The sequence below is a fragment of the Odocoileus virginianus genome, chromosome 20 (genome assembly GCF_023699985.2).
Source record: "Odocoileus virginianus isolate 20LAN1187 ecotype Illinois chromosome 20, Ovbor_1.2, whole genome shotgun sequence".
NCBI lineage: Eukaryota > Metazoa > Chordata > Mammalia > Artiodactyla > Cervidae > Odocoileus > Odocoileus virginianus.
Window position 1 is genome coordinate 6,434,661 of NC_069693.1, and position 16,869 is coordinate 6,451,529.

General features: G+C 48.9%; 1 protein-coding gene and 1 long non-coding RNA gene across 9 annotated transcripts in view; one reads left to right on the forward strand and one right to left on the reverse strand.

The window, feature by feature from the left end:
* LOC110133709 (uncharacterized) overlaps window positions 1-1,815 on the reverse strand; it is a 25,570-nt gene extending 23,755 nt beyond the window's left edge. Inside the window, exons 1-2 of one of the 2 annotated variants that reach the window (XR_011482034.1) lie at window positions 1,505-1,814; window positions 910-1,028 (exon numbers count right to left, since the gene is read on the reverse strand). This is a non-coding gene — a long non-coding RNA (uncharacterized lncRNA). Of the gene's footprint in view, window positions 1-909; window positions 1,029-1,504 lie in introns of both variants that reach the window. The other variant, XR_011482035.1, reaches the window with a different exon arrangement.
* Window positions 1-11,309, forward strand: part of BCAT2 (branched chain amino acid transaminase 2) — a 15,279-nt gene extending 3,970 nt beyond the window's left edge. For 2 of the 7 annotated variants that reach the window (XM_070450558.1, XM_070450559.1), the window contains exons 2-11: window positions 1,890-1,964; window positions 2,285-2,488; window positions 6,178-6,288; window positions 6,385-6,504; window positions 6,653-6,816; window positions 9,212-9,354; window positions 9,519-9,604; window positions 9,791-9,931; window positions 10,005-10,079; window positions 10,896-11,309. In XM_070450558.1, the coding sequence (XP_070306659.1) occupies window positions 1,890-1,964; window positions 2,285-2,488; window positions 6,178-6,288; window positions 6,385-6,504; window positions 6,653-6,816; window positions 9,212-9,354; window positions 9,519-9,604; window positions 9,791-9,931; window positions 10,005-10,079; window positions 10,896-10,934 (1,158 nt within the window). In that variant the 3' untranslated portion in view covers window positions 10,935-11,309. Of the gene's footprint in view, window positions 1-1,889; window positions 1,965-2,207; window positions 3,618-4,771; window positions 4,821-6,177; window positions 6,289-6,384; window positions 6,505-6,652; window positions 6,817-9,211; window positions 9,355-9,518; window positions 9,605-9,790; window positions 9,932-10,004; window positions 10,080-10,895 lie in introns of those variants that run through there. The other 5 variants (XM_070450564.1, XM_070450563.1, XM_070450562.1 and 2 more) reach the window with 5 other exon arrangements.
* Window positions 11,310-16,869: the final 5,560 nt, after the last annotated feature.

Below are 16,869 nucleotides of genomic sequence, written 5' to 3' on the forward strand. Positions count from 1 at the left end.
GACCCACACTCCGATCATCCCAGAAGCTGTCTGGCCCTCATAACATTCAGGACCACTCCTCAGACTTCATGGCCTAGACTTTTAGTTCATTTCAGTCGCTCAGTCGTGTCCGACTCTTTGAGACCCCACAAATAGCAGCACACCAGGCCTCCCTGTCCATCACCAACTCCCAGAGATTACTCAAACTCATGTCCATCAAGTCGGTGATGCCATCCAACCATCTCATCCTCTGTTGTCCCCTTCTCCTCCTGCCCCCAGCCCCTCCCAGCATCAGGGTCTTTTGCAATGAGTCAACTCTTCCCATCAGGTGGCCAAAGTATTGAAGTTTCAGCTTCAGCATCAGTCCTTCCAATGAACACCCAGGACTGATCTCCTTTAGGATGGACTGGTTGGATCTCCTTGCAGTCCAAGGGACTCTCAAGAGTCTTCTCCAACACCACAGTTCAAAAGCATCAATTCTTCGGCGCTCACCTTTCTTCACAGTCCAACTCTCACATCCATACATGACCACTGGAAAAACCATAGCCTTGACTAGATGGACCTTTGTTGGCAAAGTAATGTCTCTGCTTTTTAATATGCTATCTAGGTGGGTCATAACTTTCCTTCCAAGGAGTAAGCGTCTTTTAATTTCATGGCTGCAATCACCATCTGCAGTGATTTTGGAGCCCCCCAAAATAGTCAGCCACTATTTGCACTGTTTCCCCATCTATTTCCCATGAAGTGATGGGACCAGATGCCATGATCTTAGTTTTCTGAATGTTGAGCTTTAAGCCAACTTTTTCACTCTCTTGTTTCACTTTCATCAAGAGGCTTTTTAGTTCCTCTTCACTCTGCCATAAGGGCGGTGTCATCTGCATATCTGACTTTAGGACACTCCAAACCCACAGCCTGTGTCTCCCCATGACTCACCTACTGACCAGTGACTTCGGCCATTCACATCTGTTCTCAGTCCCCTCAGCTCACAGGGCAGGAGAAGGCTAGGCTGTTCCGTCTCCGCCAAACCTCATCATAGCTGCCTTCCCACCAGGCTGAGGAAAGAGGTATCGTGAGGTCAGAGACTGTGGGGGAGAAGCCATCCTGCTAGACCCAGACAGACCTTCTCTCTGCCTCTGGCCTCGGGCCGGACCACAGGGGAAGTGTTCATCCAAGCAGTGTCTCTTGATGACTGGGGTGGTCCCCAAGTGTATGTGGCTGCCCCTCAGTTCCCTACAGCCCTGGGAACCATAGGGAATTGGAATTGCTGGTGTCCAAGGTGTGGGACTGGGGCCTCAAGTAAGCTAAGCCCAGTTGATCTAATGCTCCCAAAGAGAAGGACTTGCAATTCTGGGTCTGAGGGTGGAGGGGGCTGGAGGTCTGGAACCTGAGGTGGGGGCCTGGAATCCGGGGTCTGTGATAGGAAGGGCTGGGGCCCTGGTTCCTGGGTCCTGGGGGAGTATGACCTATGGGCCCTCCACTTCTCTAACTCTTTTCAGGATCTGAGTTCCCCAGGGAGGCCTTCACTTACCTACACACCGTCTCTTGTCGTCCTCTGTCTGATCTGGGCTCAGGCAGGGCTGGGGCCAAAGTTCCCTGGGGTAGGAGGCACCTGTATTTGACTTTGCCCCAGCTTGGAGGAAGGGATGGGAGCCGATCCAGCTCTTTATTGAGACGGCCCTTGTGGGGGCAGGGAGTGGACTTGGCCTCCTTGGGGATCTCCTGCTCCACGCTGATCAGGACAGGGGAAGGGACCTGGCCAGGGCCGCGTGCTCTGTCTGGAAGCACTGGGCCTGGGACAGAGCATGCCCGAGGAACATCTTGAGTGCAGGCTGTGGAAAAGATGGGTGCCAGGACCCCCTGCTCTCTCTGTCTCCTGGTCTCATCACCTTTCTTACTTCTGTCCCCACCCCCAGATTTGGACCCCCAGATTTCTCCCTGTACCTTGGTTTCTGTGTGGTCCCAGAAGATATGCCTCATCCAGCTTCAAGGTGACAGTGGGGATTAGGGTTTGGATCTCAAGGAAGAGGGGCTGGGGGTCTGGACCAGTGGGTCTGAGGGAGGCAAGGGCTGGGAGTTAGCTTTGGGCCTCTCCAAAAGATCCAAGGTCCGAAGGTGAAGGTGGGTGGCAATGGGTTAGCCTAATTGCTTGCCATCAGGCCATGGGAAAGAGATGAAACTGCATGTCCCAGAAGCCTCCGGGACGACAGATCCCTCTTCTCTCTGGTTCTCAGCCCCAGGGATTCCTGGGAGTTGTAGTTTTTCAGATTGGAAGCTGTGGTCAGACTCTAGGACACCTGTCTTTTCTCAGGCTGCTGACCTGCAGCTAGAAATGACACAGGAGCCTCATAAGAAGCCTGACCCCAGCCAGCCTCTGCTGTTCGGGAATACATTCACCGACCACATGCTGATGGTGGAATGGAACCAGGAGAAGGGCTGGGGCCAGCCCCGAATCCAGCCCTTCCAGAACCTCACGCTGCACCCAGCCTGCTCCGCTCTGCACTACTCCCTGCAGGTGGCAGGGCGACTGCCCTCCCTCCCCCGTCTCTCCCTGCATCTCTTCCATCTTGCCGGGTCTCTTGCTGGGTCTACCTCCCTGGGTTTGCTTTTTGTGTGTTTCTCATTTCCACGCACTCCTCATCCATTTTTCTAAGGCTTGTCATGTTCCAGGTCCCATGTTGGGTGATGCTGGGTCCCCCGAGATGAGCAGACCCAGTTCCTTCATTTGAAAACCCCCACCCTTTGGTGACCACCCAGGGGGATCTGGACTCTGATGGAGGCAGCTGAGGTATTGTGGGAGGCCAGAAGAGGAACGCCCACCCTACCTCGGATTCGACTGAAAGTGGGGTATTTCCTGGCAAAGAGGGGAGCCAAGACTCTTAGAGGGAGAGACGACATCAGTATAAAGACACAGTCCAAAGAAGAGCCTGGTATACTGGGGAGGGACGCATGGGGTTGGAGGCTACGGGGAGGCTGAGGATGTCATCAGAACCTCAGAGGAGCTGGGGCCTTGTCAAGGGCACTGGGAACCCCGGGGGACTCTGAGCAGGCATGGAGCAGGTAGAGTAAGACCCCTCTCAGGCCATGTGAAGGATAAGCTGAGATCAGAGCCGGGGGGATCACCAGGAGGGGATGGGGCAGAGAGATTCAGGGATACCAGGGATTGACCGGCTGGGCTAGAGAAGGGCAGGGAGGGCTGAGGACCATGCCTGGGGGTTTGTATAGTCGGGTGACCGTGTAGACCACGGGACCATGCTGACATGGGGACACAGGAGGAGGAGGATTGGCTTTGTGGGACTTGGTGAGGGCCCACGAGGAGAATGACCCAGAAGGCATTTGACCCAGTCTCCAGCTTCAAGCTATGGCTGGAAAGTAAAGTCTTTTCCAAAGAAGCTTTACTTGTTGCAAACTTTTGGAGGGACACACTGCAGTTCTAGTAGCTGGTTGGCAGTTTGAGTAATTTTTGTCCCTTACGGAGTCGTTCTCCAACGTTAGGCATGGTCTCCCCTGCCTTTTTTTTTCTCTTTCTTTTCTTTTCAGAATTTTGATGGTTTTTCTTCCCACCTACTCTGGACATTTGATTCAAATGGATCAGTTCTGTGCAAAGGAGACCCAGCGTGGGAAACAGATACAAAGGACGGATGGTCAGGACGTGTCTACAGAGTTCCCCCCCCCACCCCCAGGAAGGTGGCTTTTGGAGATCACCATTTATTTGGCTCTCCTATCAGCCCAGCATGATAGGATGTCCTCCAACAGTACTTTTGAAGGACAAAAGTACTTTTGGGGACCCAATACTTTTTCTTTAGCAGAATGAGTGCAGATGAAGGGGTTGAGCATCCAAAAAACATGTCTTTCATGATATCTCTTACATAGGGCTTCCCAGGTGGCAGAGTGGTAAAGAATCCGCCTGCCAATGCAGGAGACGCAAGAGATGTGGGTTTGACCCCTGGGTTGGGAAGATCCCCTGGAGGAGGAAATGGCAACCCACCCCAGTATTCTTGCCTGGAGAATCCCCATGGACAGAGGAGGCTGGTGGGCTACAGTCCGTGGGGTCACAGAGTCGGACACGACCAAGTGACGAGCACTTTCATTTTTCCTTCTTTTAATGGAGCCTAGAGATTCTTGAGCCGCCCTTGAAGACCTTTGTCCTTTTCTGCTGCTGTGTAGTATTCCATGTTGGACACTTAGGTTGTTTCAGTCTTGTGCTATTATAAACAGCACTGCAGTAAACTAGCAAACACTTCACTTCCTTTAAAAGCAAATATATCTCTCCTTTCAATTTCTGGAACTATTGGCTCAAAGGGTGTATGTGCTTGTAACTGTTGAAAGATGTTGAGTCATCAATATCTTCTGTGACAGATGTTCTGATAGAAGCTGTGTTAGTTTCCACACTTGCCAGTCAGGCCTGTTTTCCCCTTACCCTGGATGACCCTTGTCAAACTTTTAGATGTTGTGTAACCTCCTAAGTGTTTTTGAAGGTACTTCAAAGTAATTTTAATTTGCCTTTTCTCCCCTGATTATGAATGGAATTGACCATCTTTTCACAACGTAAGAGCCATTTTTAGTTCCTTCCTGTGAACTGTCCATTTTCTTGGCTGATTTTTCTATTAGAGTGGGTTTCTGTATTTATTTGGAGGAGTACCTTGTGTATTAAAGATAAGTCATTTGTGATGTGAGTTGAAAGTTTTCACCCAGTTTATTTTTATGCAGTCTTTTCTTTTTGGTTTCTGTGATTTGTCATGTTTAGAACACCAGCCCCAATTCAAAATATAAAATGGTCCTCTTGTGTTTCCTCTAGTGCTTATAGAAGAAATTTCATTTAAACCTGAAAATTTTCCTGATGTGAGGTATGAAGTAGGGATCAAAGTTAGTTTTTTTTCCCCCCAGAAATGGATATTTGGTTGTTTAGCACCGTTTAAATGAATTGATCATGTTTTTACAATTTTTACTGAAATACAGTTGGGTTACAATATTGTGGTGGTTTCAGGTGTACACAAAGTGATTCAGTTATACGATAATCCACTTTCTAGTCTCTTGCATTGTTTGATCTGTCAGTTCATTTGTCAATGTCACTTTAAGTGTTGTAGATTTATAATCTGTTTTCATATCTGATAAGGCAGCTTCCCACTCTTACCTCTTGCCCTTATTTTTACACTTTTTCCCCAAAATACTCCAATTATTTTTATTTTGCATTCTTCATTCATTCATTTATTCATCCAGTCAACAGAAACCTACTACTCACCAAGAACTGCCCTGGGCTTAGTGGGAATAGGGGGGTGGTTCTTTAGTGATATCTTTATTTATGTATTTGTTGATGAACATTTAAATTGCTTCCATATCTTGGTTATTGTAAATAGCACTGCTATGAACACAGGGGTACAGGCACCTTTTTGAATTAGTTCTGTCTGATATATGCCTACAAGTGGGGTTGTTGAATCATACGGCAACTCTATTTTTAGTTTTTTGTTTTTTTTTTTTAGGAACCTCCATACTGTAGTCCATAATGGTTGCACCAATTTATATTCCCACCAACAGTGTAGGAGGGGTCCCTTTCTCTACGGTCTCCAGTATTGGTTATTCATAGACATTTGAATGATGGCCATATTGACCTATGAAGTAGTACCTCTCTGTAGTTTCGATTTGCATTTTTCTAATAATGAGCAATACTGAGCATCTTTTCCCTATTGGCCATCTGGGTGGACATTGTATGATTTCATCCATGGCTATTAAAGTATTTCTCTAAAACACAAAAAGGCTATTTAAAAAGATAACATCTGGGAATTCCCTGGTGGTCCAGTGGTTAAGACTTTGAGCTCTCACTGCCGAATGACCTGGGTTCAATCCCTAGTCGGGGGAACTAAGATCCCACAAAGCATGTGGTGTGGCCAAATAAATAAATAGGTAACTTCCACGTCATCCTCATTCCTGTGAAATGGTCCCACTAGCGTGGAAAGGGTTTAAGCAAAGCGTGCTCCTTGCTCTGGGTCTCTCTGTTCTGCTTTTTCTGGCTTCTGTCCTTTGCTGTCTCCTCTCCTGGTCTGTCGGATATTTTCTCTCTCTCCGCCTCTCTGTGCTCAGCGGGTTAATCTCTTCCCTGTTCACTGTATTTTTCTGTCTGTATCCCTGTGTATCAGCCTCTGTCTCTCCCTGGCTGGGTGAACTGTCTCTCTGAACCCTGGCCTCCCGCCCTACCTGTCCCTGCAGCTCTTTGAAGGCATGAAGGCATTCAAAGGCGGGGACCAGCGCGTGCGCCTCTTCCGACCTTGGCTCAACATGGAACGGATGCTGCGCTCGGCCCTCCGCCTCTGCCTGCCGGTGAGGGGCCCCGGCCGCCCGAGGAGGGTGGGGCAGGGGGGCATGGGTGGGGGCCAGGGTCGCGAGGGTCCCCTGACTCATCTTCATCCCGCCCAGGGTTTCGACAAAATTGAGTTACTGGAGTGCATCCGCCGGCTGGTGGAAGTGGACCAGGACTGGGTCCCCGGCAGCGTGGGCGCTAGCCTCTACGTGCGGCCCGTGTTGATCGGGAACGAGGTGGGCCGGCTCCGGGGGGCTGGGGAGCCACACTTTGGGGGCGGGTTGCCTTCCTGAAGGAGAAGGGCCGGGGACCCAGGCATGGATCAGGGAAGGGGCTGGGGGCCTGAATTCCTGGGTCCCTGATGCCCCCTTCCGCCCATCGCAGCCCTCGCTAGGTGTCGGCTACCCCACTCAAGCCCTCCTGTTCGTCATTCTCAGCCCGGTGGGCACCTACTTCTCTGGAGATTCCTTGAAACCTGTCTCCCTCCTGGCAGATCCATCATTCATCCGGGCCTGGGTGGGCGGGGTCGGCAACTTCAAGGTGGGAGGGTAAGTAGTGCCTTACCCACCCCTCGGGTCTGGTGCAAGGGGCATCAGAGACACAGGGTGTGTCTTTGGGTGTCCAGTGGAGAAACTCAGATTGGCTCCCAGGGAAGTCTCTAGAAATGAATTCACACTTAGCTCACTGGCCTCTCCTCCAGGTAGCCTCCCCTGAAAACCCAACCTCCATCAGCTCCTGTCATGCCCAGGGGCTCTGGCGTCCACCAGCCTGCCTGTGGACTTCCTGTGGGTTTATCTGTCTTGCCACGGGCCTCGGCTCAGCAGGGCACGGAGGGCTAGGATGCGGATAAGGCAGAGGGGGGACGTAGGGTGTGTTGGGACAGCAGGTGTGGCCCCAGCTGGGAGTTCATTCAGGTCCTTTCAAAACATATCTCGTGAGGTTTCCTGAGGGCCAACGTGAACTTCTCGATGTTCAAGCTGGTTTTAGAAAAGGCAGAACCAGAGATCAAATTGCCAACATCCACTGAATCATCGAAAAAGCAAGAGAGTTCCAGAAAAACATCTATTTCTGCTTTATTGACTATGCCAAAGCCTTTGACTGTGTGGATCACAATAAACTGTGGAAAATTCTGAAAGAGATGGGAATACCAGACCATGTGACCTGCCTCTTGAGAAATCTATATGCAGGTCAGGAAGCAACAGTTAGAACTGGACATGGAACAACAGGCTGGTTCCAAATAGGAAAAGGAGCATGTCAAGACTGTATATTGTCACCCTGCTTATTTAACTTATATGCAGAGTACATCATGAGAAACGCTGGGCTGCAGGAAGCACAAGCTGGAATCAAGATTGCCAGGAGAAATATCAGTAACTTCAGATATGCAGATGACACCACCCTTATGGCAGAAAGCAAACTAAAGAGCCTCTTGATGAAAGTGAAAGAGGAGAGTGAAAAAGTTGGCTTAAAGCTCAACATTCAGAAAACTAAGATCATGGCATCCAGTCCCATCACTTCATGGCAAATAGATGGGGAAACAGTGGCGGACTTTATTTTCTTGGGCTCCAAAATCACTGCAGATGGTGATCGCAGCCATGAAATTAAAAGACGCTTACTCCTTGGCAGGAAAGTTATGACCAGCCTAGAGAGCATATTAAAAAGCAGAGACATTACTTTGCCAACAAAGGTCCATCTAGTCAAGGCTATGGTTTTTCCAGTAGTCATTTATGGATGTGAGAGTTGGACTATAAAGAAAGCTGAGTGCCAAAGAATTGATGCTTTTGAACTGTGGTGTTGGAGAAGACTCTTGAGAGTCCCTTGGACTGCAAGGAGATCCAACCAGTCCATCCTAAAGGAGATCAGTCCTGGGTGTTCATTGGAAGGACTGATGTTGAAGCAGAAACTTCAATTCTTTGACCACCTGATGTGAAAAGCTGACTTATTTGAAAAGATCCTGATGTTGGGAAAGATTGAAGGCGGGAGAGGAAGGGGATGACAGAGGATGAGATGGTTAGATGGTATCACCAACTCAATGGACATGAGTTTGAGTAAATTCCGGGAGTTGGTGATGGATAGGGAGGCCTGGCGTGGTGCAGTCCACGGGGTCACAAAGAGTCGGAAACAACTGAGCGACTGAACTGAACTGAACTGAACCCCTGTGCTGGGTGAAGCTGGGGACACAGATGAGTCTGATCTGGGTCCTGCCCTCCAGGGGCTCCCAGGCGGATGGGAGCCCCAGTATCCAGTATCCATGCTCTGATGGAGATGACCGGAACACGGGAAAGTCTTCACAGAGGAGGTCCGATGGGTAGGGTGGAGATGGTTTCCTGGATACAAAAGTGGTGTGTATGTGAGTTGCTTAGTCGTGTCTGACTCTTCACGACCCCATGGACTGTGGCTCACCAGGCTCCTCCATCCATGGAATTCTCTAGGCAAGAACACTGGTGTGGGTCAATTTCAAATCCTGGGAACATACTAGTGGAGGCAGTGGGGAGGGGCAGAGTCACCGAAGTCAGAGAAGAAAAATAAGTCTGGCTTTTGCAAAAGGCTTAACAGGTAGTCCCAGACCAGGCCCAGCCCTGAACACTGGACCAAAGGGCTGGGATCTTGTCCCAGAGGCAGTGGGGAGCCCTGGAAGGCTTGTGAGCAGATGAGGTGCGAGGTCAGCTCTGGGTGAGAGACAGTGGGTGTTAAATCAGGGCAAAATGGGACAGCATCGAGGTGGCCAGTTGATCATGAGAGCCCAGAGGAGGCTTGAAACCCAGCCTGGAGCTTCAGTAAGCCTCTCAGAGGAGGTGACATCACAGGTGGTTTTGAAGGACCTCACAGCTGTTTGTGAGTGGGGCGGGAGCAGGATGATCGCTGGTCTGGAAAGACTCACATCAGGCCACGTTGGGGGAAGGCTGGGGGTCCCATGACCTGGTCCACCATGTTGCTGTCCTCCAGGAATTACGGGCCCACCGTGTTAGTACAGCAGGAGGCACAAAAGAAGGGCTGCGAGCAGGTCCTCTGGCTGTACGGGCCTGATCACGAGCTCACCGAGGTGGGCACCATGAACATCTTCGTCTTCTGGACCTATGAGGACGGGGGTGAGCCCACCCATGACCAACCCCAGGCGGGGAGGAAGTGGGTGGGAGCAGAAATTCTTAGTGGCTGCAGGTCTTGGGGCTTGGCTGTGAGTGGGGAGGCTCCTAAGAGGATGGGATGGTGTGAGGTAACACGCCCCCTCCCCCTTCTCTTCCACCTTACCCAGTGCTGGAACTGGTGACCCCCCCACTGGATGGCATCATCCTACCTGGAGTAGTCCGACAGAGTCTGCTGGACCTGGCCCGGACCTGGGTGAGGGCATGCTGTCTTCAGGTGGCCAGAGTGATGGGGTACTGCTGTGTTGCAGGGCTGGAGGACTGAGCGGGGGTGGAGGGGACTGGGGCACAGTGGCACGTCTCTGTCTTTTTCACCATCCGCACGGAGGGAGCGGCAGGGTAGCACCCCGGGCTCAGAGGTTATTTGTGTCTCGCCCCGCAGGGTGAGTTCCGAGTGGTAGAGCGTAAGATCACTATGAAGGAGTTCCTGCGGGCGCTGGAGGATGGCCGGGTCCAAGAAGTCTTCGGTTCAGGCACCGCTTGCCAGATCTGCCCCGTGCACCAAATCCTGTACCAAGGCAAGGTGAGGAAGGGCCGGCTTGGGCCGTCAGGGAGAAGGTGGTGGGGGCCCGTCCTTACCACCCTTTCTTCCCCAGCATTTCCACATTCCCACTATGGAAAACGGGCCCCAGCTTATCCTCCGCTTCTACAAGGAACTGAAGGCGATCCAGGTGAGGTGCACCAGCTGGGACCTGGGCTGGATGCTCGGTTGCCCAAGAGAAGTTCCCGTCGCACGAGCCTCTGAACTGAGGCTTCCCCTCCCCCAACCCCCACCATAGTCCCACCAGCTGAAAACGGCTCCTTCCATCGGCCTCTGGGCCTCCGATTGAGTTTGTGTTCCTCGAGGCCCTGTGGCCTAGAACACTTCTTGGGACTAAATGGGGCTTCTCTGTGAGCCTCGGGAGCCCTGGCTTGAGAAATTCCCTTCCCATGAGCCTCCGGGACCTGAAGCCAACATTCTGGTCACTGAGTTCCGAGTCCCAGGGATCCCCAGGAGCTGGCTTGAGAAATCTTGCTCCTACCAGCCTCTGGACTCTGCCCCGACTCTGTGACCTAAGAACGTATCCTATCATAAGCCTCTGGAGGTACTTTCATTCGTCTGAACCGAGCTATCTTGCCTTTCCTGGCACTGGAACTGGAGCTCCTTTTCTGTAAGCTTCTGTAAATTCCTGAGTATCTGGACCGAGAACTATATCTCCTGCCTATCCAGGTTTTCTCAGCTGAAGAACTCCCCCCCCCCCCCGCCCCCCGAGCCTTCAGAGCCTTACAAGAACTCCTCTTTGCAGAACTACAACTCCTTTGGGCCTCTGCGCCATCTTTGCCATGATTCCTCCTCCCCATGGTTGTCGGTGGGCTTCCGGGAAGCGGACTACATTTCCCATGAGCCCCTGGGGCGTAACGTTGCCGGCACTCAGGCTAGGATGCCCCAGGGCCTGCTGGGAGTTGTAGTTTGGTTTCCCCTCACCTCCGCCTGTGTTATCCCATAGTACGGATCAAAAGCCCATGAATGGATGCTCCCGGTGTAATGCTCTGGGCTACGCTGGACCACTCCACGGACCACTGACTTGTAGCATCCAGCCCCTGTTGGACCTTCACCTCCGTACCAATGACTCACCTGAAGTGCAATATGAAGTAAAAGACGGGGGAGCCGGGATGCCTGGGTCTCCGGTGTTCCCACGTTATACTCCCAAAGCCATAAGGGCCTGACCCAGGCGTCTTGGCCCCTAGCCCCGCCACTCAGGCCTTGGGGACACGTACTCCCCGCTGCTCCGTGTTGTGGGTCAGCGATACACCTTGACCCCAAATCTGCATCTCCGTTTTCAGGCCAGATCTCCCGGTGCTGCAGTTGATTTTTTTTTTTCCCTAGCTGCGATTTTGAAATAAAATGCCAAAGAACAAGACATTAAGTTTCATCTTCAATGAAGCAATTCAGCGGCTCTAGCGTCTTAACCAGGAAACCACATGTTCAACCCATTTCATTTTCAAGGGCCCAGCAATCCAAACCCTCAAAGTCCTGGTGATTTCTCAGATGGGAAGATTTTTCCACTTGTCACAAATTGAGCTTAGCATCTTCCCTTGCTAAGCCGTGCCTCCCCCACCTCCCCATCTTGCAGGACAGCCCCACTGTACACTTCAGTCACTCTGCCAGACCCCTCTGCACTGTACCCTTCCCCCCAAAGCCCCCGAGTCCCCAGCCCTGTCCTCTTTCCCCAGACTCTGTCTTCTTGGCTTCAACTCAGATCTTGTCTCCTGCCTGGACCCTTGTCCTGGCCTCCAGTTTGACCTGGAAAGGGTCCTTCTATACTCCAAGCTGTCCCTGCAAGGCCAGGCATAACAGGCTACAGGTCTGGATTCTGGGTTCTAGCCTTCTTCTGTTATTTTATCAGTGTGTAACCTGGGGTGTGCCACCTGAGCTGTGATCCTGGGGGAGACCCTGTGGGACTATTGGGTAGACTCTGTTTGTGGCCTGTCCAGCAGCCATCAGCCTTGGCACCAGGATTCTGATCTGTTGAGATAACAGGCAACCATTGCCACACCCCCCTCATTCTCTTTTTCAATGGTTGTTCAAGGGAAGGCCATGGGCCAAGGGAATACAAGAGGAAATTTGCCTGGAGGCCTCTGGGAAAGCTGTCCTTCCTAAATTAAACACTCCAGAAGGGCTATGTCTGTTTTTCTTTCCTCTTATGTTCTGGCTTAGTTACAAGTGTGATGCTTGGAGCTGCTGCAGCCATTTCATGGCCAAGAGTGCCAGGCCTACTCTGAATATAACAGAGCATAAAGAAAGATCCTGGCTCCTCCAACTGGGAAGCCTCATATTTCTGGATTGTTTTGTTAAAAAAAAAAAAAAGTCAGAACAAAAAGCCATTTAAGTCACTTGTCAGATGGTTTATCTTTTGTTATTTGCAATTGTGTGTGTGTGAGAGAGAGAGAGAGGGAGAGAGGGAGAGAGGGAGAGAGACTTACAGTCAAAAACTTCTTTGCTTCCCTGGATCTTCTGTTTGGGAATCAGAAAGAACTGCTGATTCCCAATGAAGACCTAGGCCAGATTTTTTATCTTAGATTTGAATCCTAAGGGAATGATCAGGAAAGGGGTAATTAGCTGTCGCCTTTAAAAAAAAAACCCCAAAAAACTCAGAATTATGTTTTATTTGGTGGACAAAACTGAGGACTTAAGCCAAAGACATGGCATCTCAGATAATGAGAGATGCTCCAAAGAAGCAAAGCGTGGGGGAGCCAGGGTATATAGGAGTTTTTGCAATGCAAACTAGGTAGTCAAAACATCAAGAGATTACTGTGAAATATGGTGGTCCAGTGGCTAAGACTGTGCTCTCAATGCAGGGGCCCTGGGTTCCATCCCTGATCAGGGAACTAGATCCTGCATGCCACAATGAAGATTAAAAATCCTGTGTGCCACAACTAAGACCCAGCACAGTCAAATAAATAAGTAAAAATAAATTTTAAAAAACAGATTGTATGGGTGCTTAGTCATGTCCAACTCTTTGTGACCCCATAGACTGTAGCCCACCAGGCTCGTCTGTCCATGGGATTTCCCAGGCAAGAATACTGGAGTGGGTTGCCACTTCCTTCTCCAGGGGAACTTCCTGACCCAGGGATCGAACCTGAGTCTCCTGCTCTCCTGCATTGGCAGGCAGATTCTTTCCTACTGAGCCGACCAACCTGGGAAGCCAAAAACAGAGATGACTGTCAATTAAAGAAAACCAAATACCTCAAGTTAAGGAATTTAGTCCTTTTCTGTGTATGGGAAGATGTAAGAGTCTGCTCCTTGAAATCATTCCTTTGCTATGCTCCTTCGCTGTCTAGGATGAGTGTCTTGTTCTTTTCTACCTTTGGTCTCTGGGTGCATCACTGGGGAGAAGGGTGGCTGCAGCAGCTGACTGCTTGATGGCAGGCATTCTGTTTCTACCCTGAGTTCCCTCAGGGCTCACTGTCAGGGGGACTGTGATGTGATGACCTGGAGGCTGCCACATCCTTTGTTATCGAGGTGGCAGGCAACATTTACGGGGCTTCCCAGGTGGTGCTAGTGGTAAAGAACCCACCTGCCAATACAGGAGACATAAGAGACCTGGGTTCAATCCCTGGGTCAGGAAGATCGCCTGGAGGAGGGTATGGCCACTCCAGTGTTCTCACCTGGAGAATCCCATGGACACAGGAGCCTGGCGGGCTACAGCCCAGGAGTCGCAGTGAGTCGGACATGACTGAGCGATAACATGCATGCACATGTTTTGTTAATCTTCTTTAGCCATTATTAGGAGACAAGGCAGAAGCCCACTCAATTTTTTTTTTTTTTGGACACACTGGGTGGCATGCAAGATCTGAGTTCTCTGACCATGGAACAAACCTGTGCCCCTTGCAGTGGAAGGGCAGAGTCTTAACCACTGGACCACAACTGTGTGTGTGTGTGTGTGTGTGTGTGTGTGTGCGTGTGTGTGTGTGCGTGTGTGTGTGCGTGTGCGTGTGTGTGTGTGCACTCAGTTGTGTCTGACTCTTTTGCTACCCCATGGACTGTAGTCCACCAAGTTCCTCTGTCCATAGGACTTCCCAGGCAAGAATACTGGAGTGGATTGCCATTTCCTTCTCCAGGGGATCTTCCCGACCCAGGGATTGAACCTGTGTCTCTTGCATCTCCTGCATCAGCAGGTGGGTCCTTTACCACTAGTGCCACCTGGGACGCTCCTCAACTCACTTTTTGAAAGTCACTTGAGGCAGTAGCATCTGAGACTAAACAGAGACATATGTTTGACACGCCATAGGCTAAGGATTGTTATCTTTAAATGAATGAATATTTTGTTCGCTTTCTGTCATAATGTCATATCTATAAATATTATTAGGTGTAATGCATATGAACTAAAACTCTTAAAGGTTCTCAGTGATTTTTAAAAGTGTAAAGTGGTCTTAAGACCAAAAAGTTTGAGAAAGGCTATCCACGGACAATGCCTGACTCTCAGCAAGCTGATGTGACCATTGGTTAAATAGCAAAATAAACAAAAATCTGATCTGGTTACAGTTTATCACAGAAAGGAACTTTGTTTCTTGTTTTGCATTCATAGACATTTTCAGAGTCTTTTCTGTCCGAAACGTCCTGTAGGAAGATTCCAGTAGGCTTACTTGGCATTATTACTTCATTTGAACACTTTTCACAGTGATTAAGACACGCAGGGTGCAAATGAGAATTATTAGGGCACACACATCCACATTTCAGATACCCTTCATACTTTGCCTAATTAAAGATCAACTTTTTAAAAGTTCTCTAATAGCTGTGTGATGGGCTTCCCGGGTGGCTCAGTGATAAAGAGTCTGCCTGCCAAACATGAGATTTGGATTTGATTCCTGCATTGTGAAGATCCCCTGGAGTAGGAAATAGCAACCAGACTTCAAAATTCTGGCCTGGAGAATTCCACAGACAGGAGCCTGGTGGGCTACAGTCCATGGCGTCACAAAAGAATTGTCAGACATGACTTAGGGACTAAACAGCTACAACACCAAAGCTGTGTGATGTTGGGGAAGTGAGTGCACCTCTCTGAGCCTCAGTTTTCTCATTTCAAAAATGAAGATCACAGTACCTACCTATTAAGGCCATGTCAGTGTTGTTTAGTCACTAAGTCATGTCTGGCTCTTTTGAGATCCAATGGACTGTAGCCCGCCAGGCTCCTCTTCTTTGGAAAAGACCCTGATGCTGGGAAAGATTGAGGGCAGAAGGAGAAGAGGATCACAGAGGATAAGATGGTTGGATGGCATCACTGATGCAAACGACAAGAATTTGGGCAAATCCTAGAGATGGTAAGGGTCAGGGAAGCCTGGATGCCACAGTCCGTGGGGTCACAGAATGGGACACGACTTGGTGACTGACCAACAACATAAACAATGTTTAGGGGACTGTAGATCTTAATGGCTTAAAAAATTGTGTGTGTGTGGTTTTTTTTTTCAAAATATTATGTCATCTTCATGCTTAAGGATGTTCTTCATTAGAAAATAATAAATATACACTAAGTGGAAAGAGCAAAATGGGAATTTTCATTTAGTTTATTCAGAATTCTGAAAAGTTCACCCAAACTCCTTGGATTAATATATAATAAAACCATTTTGAGCTTCCCTGGTGGTCCAGTGGTTAAGGCTCCATGCTTCCACTGCAGCCAGGGCAGATTCCATCCCGGTTGGGGAGCTAAGATCCTACATGCTGCATGATGTGGCAAAAAAAAAAAAAACCAAACCCCTTTTGTAAGTTCAATTGTCTGCAGTTGTAAATACCTGTTTCACTAATCATGTTCAATAATCATACTTTTGTATACAAATATTTTCATTGGTTTCTAAAAAACAATAAGTTAAAAAAATCAGATTTAGTCTAACTGTGAATGCTAAACTCTAGTTCTAAGTGATGAAAAGATCAGAGAAACTTATAAACATCACTTATGTTCTATGTAGGAATATCCAGTAACATATGAAAATAGTGATATAAATAAATAAACAAGACAAAATAATGAAGAATAAGATTAAACTGAGGAAAAGAAAACCTGTATTGAAAGTAAATCTCAGCTAAAAGTAACCATCATTGAGCGATCCGGCCTCAGGCGCCGCAGGAAGTGCCTCTGGCGCCATCTGGCGGCCAATGGTAGGTAGGATAAAGTCTCAAAGGCGGAAGGAAGAGCAGAGTCCAAACAAAATTTCAGTAGTTTCTAATGCGATTGGTTAAAAACAATTTTATTGCATTATAAAAATTTACAAACATCTGGGGGGACACTTTTTGATAAGATTCCTTTTCGGAGATGTGTAGAAAACACTGATTTGGGTTGGGAAGGGAAGGATTGAGAGTTTGGGGTGAGCTATTATACATATGATGGATAAACAACAAGGTCTTATTGCATAGCACAGGGAACTATACTCACGATCCTGTAATAAACCATAATGCAAAAGAATATGAGAAGAATATATATATGTGTGTAACCAAATCACTGTTCAGTACAGCAGAAATTCACACAACATTGTAAATCAACTCTACTTTAATGAAATTAACAACAACAACAGAAAAGAAACACTGGCTTGGGTGTTTAAGAAGGACTGTCATCAGACATCATACTCAATGATGAAAGACTGAAAGCCTTCCTTCTAAGATCAGGAGCAAGAAATGATGCTGCCTTTGCATCTTCAGTCAAAAATGTAGCCAAAGTTCTATTCAGAGCAGTCAAGCTGGAAAAAAATGAAAGGCAGTTAAGTTGCAAAGTTGTAAGATTATCTTTATTTGCAGATAACATGATATGCAGATACATAGAAAACGCTAAAGGGGACGCCCCTGGTGGGAAGTCTCTGGTTAAGATTTCCCCAACAACAACTAAAGAATCCACACTAAAAACCTGTTATGAGTGTACTATAGCCCTCCAGACTCCTCTGTCCATGGAATTTTCCAGGCAAGAATACTGGAGTGTGTTGTTATTTCTTACTCCAAGG